This window comes from Triticum urartu, chromosome 3 (genome assembly GCF_003073215.2).
Source record: "Triticum urartu cultivar G1812 chromosome 3, Tu2.1, whole genome shotgun sequence".
NCBI lineage: Eukaryota > Viridiplantae > Streptophyta > Magnoliopsida > Poales > Poaceae > Triticum > Triticum urartu.
This window is the reverse complement of record NC_053024.1, coordinates 37,444,766-37,454,505: the sequence shown is the minus strand read 5'-3', so window position 1 is coordinate 37,454,505 and position 9,740 is coordinate 37,444,766. Positions and strand designations below refer to the sequence as shown.

Below are 9,740 nucleotides of genomic sequence, written 5' to 3'. Positions count from 1 at the left end.
GTGGGGGTGTGACAGAATGCTAATAAGATCCTTGGCAAATCTGGCGTCAGCAGCAGTGAAAAGGGTGTAAGCTGTTCCTGTTGCTCCAGCTCTGCCAGTTCGACCAATGCGAAGGACATAATCCTCCAGAAACCCCGGAAAGTTATAGTTAACGACATACTTGACACCCTTAACATCTGTTTGCAAGATATACAGAACACATATTAATCTCCCTGTGTTGCATAATTCATAACTTCTTGTATCTGAGGGGAATTCTGTATACCTAAGCCTCGAGCAGCAACATCAGTAGCTTTCATAATAGGGCTTTTCGCCGACTTAAATTGAGAAAGAACCCAATCTCTTTCAGTTTGGCTCTCGTCACCATGGATAGACATAGCAGGCCACCCATCCATTCGACACGTGATCTGATATCCATAAATATAAAAATTCAGCTTCCATCCATTATATCCTCCAGTAGATTGGCCAACTTTAATTATATCACAATAATCAAGTATTAAGGCGCTGTTTTTGCATTTTGAGTACATATTACTTGTTATACTTCTTACTCTCAGATAATATCTCTACATGCTGAAAAATAGCATGACCAGCTTTCAGTTTTTTAGAACCAATTATAACCTGCACATGCCAAATTAAAATTTATAGAAATGCAACACACATAGTAGTATAGTAGTAGTATGTAAAAATCCGCTAGCACAACGAATTGTGGGTACTGTGTCCACCTTGTATGGGTCAAAAAGGGAAGTCCTTGCTAGCAGCTCAACTTCCTTTGGCCATGTAGCACTCCAATAAAGTGTTTGTCGGTCTGGCCAAATCTGAAACACGAAATAATCTTCTTGACATCATTTTTTAAGACTTACCGAGTTTTAGTGAAGCCTATACTTGTATTGGTGGGTAATTGAAAATAACTATATGGTGGATAAATGATTAGAGAACCTCATCATAATAACTAAATTTATAGCAAAAATGACAAGATGCAAGTCAAAAAGGCACACATCAGATGGAGAAAAGATCAGAGTATCGATTTGCACGTACATTCAGGATTTACCATATAATGCGACAAATCGAGTTGTAGGAAAAGGAAGAGCAAGTTCGCGTGTAGAGGCGAACACAAGGAACAATCGGACCATCACCAGGAGCTTGAATAGCAAAGAACGTATCAGCTTTTCAGATTATTATTATTCAGAAAGTTTCCCGGATAGTAAATCAAGAAATATAAGCAGCATATTCACACTAAAAATAGGCTGAGCATTAACATGAACGATGGCAGGTAAAAGGTAGGCATGTGTTTTTCCCGATCCTGTTTTCAGCAATGCCCAATAACACATGACTGACCTTCTAACAATGTAAACCAACCACAACAAGGTTAGAATAGCCAATCTCACAGCGACAGTACCTGAATCAAAATATTACATGGAGCTGAAATAAGTACTGCAAGGACAGTAAGAATATGAGAAAAGTTGCTTCTGTTAATAGCTCAAAACACTAAGCAGCACAGTGCCAGGTAGCAGAAGCAAGATGCAAACAAACACTCTGCAGACCAAATTTCTAGCCAAGGAGTTGGGATGATTCTGCATGTACTAACCAATTATCTGTGCAGGGTGGAATATATAAAAAATGAGATCTTCATGCTTGCACCAGAAACTCGGATTGTACTCGGACGTGGAGAGAACCACACAAGACTAGAAGAATGTACTCCCTCCGGCGAAGCGACTTTTCGGTGGACGGCGGCTCGTGTGGACTTAATCATGGCCGTCCAACCGTTCCTGGGGATTGGCAAACATCACTTCGCTGTCTCCCCCCTGTCCGTTCCCTAGTAATAGGTATTAGGTTCATAGGCGTATCGGTGTGGAACAAATGTTTCGTTGCTGTGGAGCTGGACTCGCGGAGTGCGTGGGCTGGTACACGGTGCAGCTGGGTTTGGTACAGTTGCAAAGATCACGTGACTAGTCTCGAGTCGAGGCGCAGGGCATGTTGGCCCACATCGCGTGGCCAGCTATCCCTTTCTCAAAGCACTGGCCGTCAGGGCACAGGCCCATACGCCTCCTGCTGCTCCTTTCTCCAGTTCGTCTTCCTCCTCTGGATCGAGACCTTGGAGCCTGCTCCATGGACCTGTCCATGGAAACGGAGGGCGATTCCGAACAGAGGTAATTCAGATGCCACTTAGCAGAGCTACTAGTTTTTGTCTCACGCAAAAGATGAAGTTAGGATTAGATCTGGTTGCCGTTTTTCCCTGAAATTCCTTGATTTGATTTTTTCCGCTCAGGATTAGCCGCGGGCATGCGGGCAATACTGGTGCTGCCCGGCCTATAGAGTCCCAGGCTTCTATCAGCATCGCCGAGGCTGACATTCGCCGTGCAGGGGGCCTCCGTAGCGGTGGCGGAGATGCCGGATTTCTTGGCGAGGACCCGCTCTTGCAAGTTTGTTCGGAGGCTACGAGCGGATGGACACGTAGGTAATCGCGCGTAGAACTGATTTCTTTTGTGTGCTGGTCATATATGCAAAAACGATTTCATTAGCATCTAGCTATATGTTATGTAGTTATTTAGTACAGGTCTGTACTAAATCCGCACTGTGTGTCTGACTGATTACATTACGTTTCTGAAATTACTGGGATTATCTGCGTGCGGGCTGTTGCACAGTCTTCTTGTTCTTTGAAATTGCATATCCTGTCCTGTTTGTAGCTAGTTTAACTAAAAAGTCGAGAGGTGTCGGAGTGCGATACTAGGAAAAGATTTTGTTTGCATATCTTGTTTTTTATCTGCAGTCCTGCTTTGTCGGGTTTGCCTTTGTATAAAATTGGAAATCAGGGGGGGGGGCAATAATTGACAGTTTCGTGTAATCTGGTGCATTGAGGAAGAGGAATTGATTTTCTTTTCTATGCGAATTATTTAATTTGTCTCTCAAAAATAACAGGGTAAGGATCAGAAAGGCCCCCGCTGAGCGCGAGCTCAACCCGAACCGGAAAAGTGCCCTTGAATTGTCCATGAGGGCTTTCATATTGAAAAGAGATGGCAATGTTGTCAACCCAGCTGTCGGGACCTCTTTTGATTCATTGGATGAAGCCTATCAATTCTACAATTTATATTCGTGGGAGCTTGGATTTGGTATAAGGTATTCAAAAAGCAGGCTAAATGTGGAGCGGGTGAAGTGCATGCAGGAGATAGTCTGTGGATGTGCGGTGCGTTTGTTTTTCTTTTTGTGCATCACTGTTTGGGGAGAAAAAGTCTGCAAGAATATGTTATAGGCTGACAAATCATGTTATGTGCATCGGCAGGGTAAACCGGAGAGGGAGAATACAAGATCAACACGGTGCGGTTGTGCTGCCCGGATCAGGCTGCTTCGGTCGGACGACAATGGATGGTATATTTCAGAGCACCGGGCGGCACACAACCACTCTTTGTCAAGCACTTGTGGTGAGAAGATGCATTGGCCGTCGCACAGGCTCATTGACCGGTATACTAAGGATCTTGTTAGGCAGCTTAGAGAGAACAATGTCAGTCTTGGAAAGGTTTTTAGTATAGTTGGTAGTTTTCTTGGAACAGTTGATAATGTGCCATTTACAAAACGGTCACTGAAGACGCTGTGTTGCAAGTTGAACAAGGAGCAGTCTGATTCAGATGCCCGGAAAACAATGGACATACTTGCGGAGATGAAGGCAAACGATCCAGAATTCAACTATACTGTCCAGGTTGATGACGAGAGCAGGATTAAGACACTTATGTGGGTTAACGGGCGTAGTGTGGACCAGTATAGGTGTTTCGGAGATGTTGTAACATTTGATACCACATACAGGACCAACCTATATGACATGCCATTCGGTCTGTTTGTAGGAGTGAACAATCACTTCCAGAGCATAATTTTCGGAGGTGTCATGCTGAGGGATGAGAAGGAGGACACATTCAAGTGGGTTTTCCGTGAATTCATCAGGATGGTCGGGGGTAAACACCCGCAAACAATATTAACAGGTACGGCTAGATTAGGGGTAGATGTGAATCTCTCATTTTTCTTGAACCAATACTTTCCATGATGTAAGCTCCTAATGGATCTAATTTACTTTACTGGTTGCAGACCAGGCGCGGTCAATGGAATTGGCTATAGAAACAGAGATGCCCAATACAACGCATAGGTGGTGTAAATGGCATGTGCTGAAGAAAGCAAAGGAATCAATGGGGGTTTTGTGGAGCAAGAAAACTGATTTCAAAAGTGAATTTCATAAGCTGGTTCATCACATGGTCACGGAGCAAGAGTTCGAGGATGGATGGTCCGCAATGCTTGATAAATATTCACTGAGAAAGCACCCGTACCTTACTCAAATTTATGAGGTGCGGCATAAGTGGGCAAAGCCGTATTTCAGAGGTGTTTTTTGCGCAAAGATGACTAGTACTCAACGGAGTGAAAGTGCCAATCACATGCTTAAAAGTTATGTCCCCCCGGGCTGTCCAATGCATCTGTTCCTCAAACAGTACGAGAAGCTCCAGTTTGACAGAGAGTCTGAAGAGAGCTTCCAGGAGAAATGAACCGCACTGGTATGTTCTGAGAAAAGAGTCGGCCGGTCGCTTTACTAGTTAGTAAATCAGTCTCCATAGACATGTTCTTGATTGGTAGATGTATTAGACGAAGTGTACACCGATGCCTGATCTGTTCATTTTTTGTGTTTTGATATGTTTCAGAGTGGGGTTTTGTTGCGAGTAAATCTTCCAATTGAGAGGCATGCTAGCAAGATATACACAAGGGCAATGTTTGAGCAATTTGGAGATGCTTTGTACAAGGCAGGGGCCTATGAACTGGATGTTGTTGTCCCGAAAAAGATATACATTCTTACTCACGTTGATGCTCTGGCAAGAGAGAAATGGAGCAAAGTACAGTTCAAGGTTGAAGTCGATGATGATCAGAGTTTCTTTAATTGTGAATGTGGGATTTTCGAGCACTCTGGAATGGTTTGCTGTCATTCGTTGAAGGTAAGTAAAAACATCTTCGTATGATGCTACACAACGTCATCTGCCATGCAAACAAAGTTGTGCTAGTCTGAGGTCTCATTTGCTGTGGTGGCAGGTTATGATTGAGCTCAAATTGAGCAAGATCCCAGATAAGCACATACTAAAACGCTGGACTAGGGATGCCCGCAATATATTGCCGGAGCACCTTGTTCGATACCAGAAGGACAGAGGGCCGCATGGTTTTGATACTTACAGGCACAGCGCCATGTACATGAAGGCGCTTGAATGTGTTAGGCTGGGCAATAGTAATGTGAAGTGCTATGATGTTTTCATGGCCATGATGAAGGAGGTTTACACAACTCTTCTCCCCCTAAGCCATGACAAGGATGGTATGGGACTCGAAGAGCGTGAGGCTTTGGAGCAGAGAGCCAAAGATGGTACCCATGGTGACAAAAATGCTGATGCATGTATTAATATTGTTGACGGGGATGCATTGTCAAACTGTTCTTGGATTGCTCCTGCAAAAGAGATGGGCCAGCCGGGGAGGCCAACCACTAGCAGAGACAAGGCTCCGTATGAAGATAAAATGAAGAGGTCAAGGTTTTGTGCGATATGCCGGGTGAAGGGGCACAAGAGCACGACATGTCCGGAAAGGGGAGATATTCCGAAAGCTCCAAGGAAGATGCCTAAGTGTGGGAAATGTGGAGTGCTCGGACATCGTCGAAACTCTTGCGGAAAGCGGGCAGAACCCTTTGTGCCTAATTTCCTGTAGTTTATGTCGTCAGCAAATTTGTTTTGTGTTTGTATTTGTAGCTTGGGTAGAAATGTATTGTTGATATCCAGGCTTACAATGAGTTCAAGCGTGCGACTGGGTTATGCTTAAATCTTTTTATATGACTTTGGTAATTTTCACTCATGTTACTGCCATATTTGTGGACTGATTTCGGGTGGGAAACTCGGTAATTTGCGAAGCATTCCAAATGCCCAGTTGCCGGGCAATTGGGCCGCGGTCTGATCGGAAAAATGGGCCTTGGGGGAGGCAGAGATCTCTGGGTAGGATCGTTTCCCATTGTTGGGAATGAAACCTTTTTTTTCATTGCTATGCGACACATGCGATGTGTCGATGGCACCCCGCGCGTGCTCGACTAGTCAGAGGCGTGGGAGAACTGATGTGATCGTGTGCTGATGCATGCCCAGCATTTTGATTAGACAACTCGCAGCACTGGGCACGTCTCGTGAATTTTCATGAGGCATGGCCGGTGAGGTCTTTGGAACAGACTGACGAGCAGGCGCAGATGTGCTTGCACCTACCCACCGTAAGGCCAACCCTTGGGCACAGTGGCGGAGTTATGTGTGTTGTCCACTCCCGGGTAAAAAGGATTGCATTTATGATAAAGTAGATTTGGTTTGACTGCAAATACGGCTGGGGTGTTTGTTTCATCTACATGCGCTGGGGAGTTTGTTTCATCTTCATGCTAATTGTATGGTCTTGCAAAAAAACTGTTTTAGAAAACCTTTGTCAAGCTGTATCGTGTGTGCGATCAGTGCCCGGATGTCAGAACAACTAGTTTTTCATGGTTGATATTTGTTGGTCAACCTGTTTGTCAAGAAAACGTGGTTAGGTGTGTGTAAAAAACCCTGTTGTGCTGATGGTTGACACAACGAAAAGGAACACTGGACAAAGACGTGCAGCGAGCGGCGCGGTTGTCTCCTGCTGCGGCAAAGCACTGTGCTAGCGAGGTCGCCCATGTGTTCTAGGACATGGACATGTCACAGTGTAGGTTCGCTGCCCAAAAACTTTATAATCGCGATGATGGTGTGTTTGGCGTGGGATGGGGGTGTACTGGGCATGACAAGATGTGTTTCACAGGCAAAGATGGAGAACACATGGGCGAGTAAATGCGTATGTACTGTTATTGTCAACTTTACCAAGCTTCACCCGTGATTTCCCCCTCCTGTATGAGCCTATGGAGTCGCTCAGTCGACCTGGCTTGCTAAGATTCAAAATTTCACCAGCCCGTAGCTTTGGAGCGCTTGGGATTCAAAATTTGAATGGATGGAGTTGGAGGGAACATGAAAATTTGGATACGCTATATATAGAGGTGGCGGGATTCCACGGAATTCATGCTTGCAAGGATTTGATGGCGCCCACCAATAGTGCACCCATCCACTCCGCGGTAACTACCTCGGATGGCACAACTCTGGCGCCCAGCTCGCTGATTGTTAGTACTATTCCCACTAATACTTGCTTATGTTGGAAAGTTGGGCTATTTGCTTGACCTAGTTTTTTATGATTTTCCAACGTGCAGCAGGGTGGCGCCGTCCATGGTGTGGGCAACGACATCGTGTCTCATGCATCGGCCTCTCTTTGCACCGCAGCAGACGAGGTTAGATTATGGATTGAAAAATTAGAAACTCAACTTCATTTTGTTTTCTCTTCTCGCTAGTGATGATTTGCGTGTCTACAGGCCAGCGTGTTTGGGCAAGGGCCAGTTGATCGTGCTGTGATTGAGATGGTGGAAGTGGCTGAAAATGTAACGAACTACTTTTAATTTCCTGCATTATTACACCTTTGAATTTCCTCGATGATTTGTTGTGCTTACTTGATTTGCTTGTTTTGTTAGGCTGTCGTGCTTCCTCAGATACATAACGCGGTTGAGGAGACAGGGGAGTTTGATCCATTGGACTACAATGCTCCTGCTGGTGCTAATGAGCTCGCGGATGGTGATAATGAATCGGGTACAGGCAATGTTGATCGAGCTGCTGCTGATGATGACGTCGACAGCCCACCAAGCAAGCCTGAAGATTTAGTTTACCTCTTCCATGGGAGTTATGGTGTGGCGTGTGTTTGAAAATTAGTATGCTATGTAGAGAGTGCATGTGAGTTGAATTATCTTAGTTCGTCAGTGTAAGCTTATGGATTAGAATGACAATGATTTGCTGATGTTGCAAAAAAATGATTAAAGACTGGCCTGACTTGTGTGGCCCAATGCATGCGTTGTGTGACTGATGTGCCTAAGTGCTGCCATGTAGAAGGGCACGCTGGTAGTCCTGTGCTAACCGGGTTCACCTAACGCTGCTCTGTTAGGACGCATGCCGAATGGATGGAGCATTTGTATATATACCCCGTCCTGGACCAACTGAGTATCCATTCCACCCCACCCCGCCACCTCTCTCCCTTGGGAGCACCGCCACACACGCACCGCCATTGAAGGCTGCTGAAGAAGAAGGTAATCTCTTTGCATCTCTTTGCTCTCTGTCCAACTCCATTCCTACTAGTAAGTTTCCTTTTGTTCAGTTTGCCATGATGACTACCTCGTCCCCTCCTTTGCTTTGGATGAATCAGATCTAGCAGGCCGGCTGGTGGGGGGCATGGCACGGGGTGGTAGGAAGATAGACATCGCCGGTGGGCGTTGCCTTGCAGATCGTGAGGGCTTGCTTGGCCATGTGCATGGGCTACTTGGCACTGGAATGCCAAGGTCGAACAACATCCCTGTTTACAAAGTCAAGAAAATAGTTCAGGGTGCTAGTAGGGGTGCCATAGAGGGTGAGGAGCGAACAGCCATGAAGGTGGCTGTGACACTGTTAGCCAGCTCGACTTTCCTTGTGCCTTCTGGTGCCACAGCAAAGATTGCAAATGAGCTACTCCCTGTTGTGGCCGATCCAGAGAGTATAGCGGAGTTTGATTTCTGCGATTACGTTGTTGAGCGGCTGAGGGAAGCAGCACGGAAGCTAAGGCATGATCTCAGCTTTGATCCTACTTTGGTTAACCTAAGTGGGTGCCTCATCATCCCACAGGTTAGTTCGATCCCACTAATCTAGCTCAAATGCAGTCGTGCCTACTATATTATGCGTTCTGTTTTTTTTTCACGTGGCAAAAAATGCTAGATAATCTGGCTGGATTACCACGAGCATGGTCGCCAAGGCAGGCTACTGTTATCCATCCCGAGGCTTGCTGATTACTCTGATGTAAAGCTAAAGGAGCAAATCCGGAAGCATGCAGCTGCTCATGGCATAGAGTGCGGCCTAGAGGTAAAAATGTGTACTTGTTTATATTTCTCGAGACTGTCTGCATGCATTGCCAATTAACTCCATGTGTCTCTCTGTCGGATTTAGTTAGGAGATGTTCCCCGTTCTCCGTCGGCAAATATCATTGGTTGGTCTGGCAGTGCTACAAAGATCGGTGGTGAGAGCAGTGCGGCTGGTGGATCAGCTGGTGCTGCACCGCATGCCCCAAGCACTCCCGCTGCGACAAGTGGCTTGTCTGATGAGGTACATGGATGGAAAGCTGCTTGCACAGTTTTTAAAAATCGTTTGTTGTCCTCTGTCTTGGTCAGTTGCTATTGCTAACTCCATTTTTTTGATCTGTTGTTATGAACATCAAGATCCTTGCTTCTTTCAAAGCTGCAATGGATTACCAGTACCAGATACGCGAGGCTGAATTTGTGAAGGTGGTTGACACTATCAGGGACAGTGTCCTGGAGGATATCAAGAAGAAGGCCGTAGAAAACAGGCAGAAAGATCTGGAGCAGACTTTGGATTTCTTCCTGGCGCACGTGAAAAGGCATTCTTCAGTGGCGGCTATGTTTCCTTGTAACATGCCTGACGCGCCAAGTAACCCAAAATCTACAGGTATTGATGTTTTTCTTCTCCTGCATCTATGTTTATGTGCTATCTTGTTTGACACTGATTGCAGTTTTGTCATTTGCAGTTGCAGAAGACCTTGCTGCAAGTTCTAGGAAAGCACCTCATGAGCTGATGGCTGTGGTTGTGCAAAACCAGAACGTTGATAGTGCTAATGCA

General features: G+C 45.7%; 1 protein-coding gene and 1 long non-coding RNA gene across 2 annotated transcripts; both read left to right on the top strand.

Moving 5' to 3' along the window:
• The first annotated feature begins 2,845 nt into the window (after nucleotides 1–2,845).
• LOC125546580 (protein FAR1-RELATED SEQUENCE 5-like) lies at nucleotides 2,846–4,517 on the top strand. Its single transcript, XM_048710790.1, has 3 exons — nucleotides 2,846–3,178; nucleotides 3,275–3,965; nucleotides 4,069–4,517. Exons 1-3 carry the CDS (start codon nucleotides 2,984–2,986, stop codon nucleotides 4,515–4,517), a joined length of 1,335 nt encoding a protein of 444 aa, XP_048566747.1. The 5' UTR covers nucleotides 2,846–2,983.
• A 2,749-nt stretch (nucleotides 4,518–7,266) lies between these two features.
• Nucleotides 7,267–7,726, top strand: LOC125547827. Its single transcript, XR_007300796.1, has 3 exons — nucleotides 7,267–7,324; nucleotides 7,406–7,471; nucleotides 7,562–7,726. It is a non-coding gene; the product is annotated as an uncharacterized LOC125547827 (long non-coding RNA).
• Nucleotides 7,727–9,740: the final 2,014 nt, after the last annotated feature.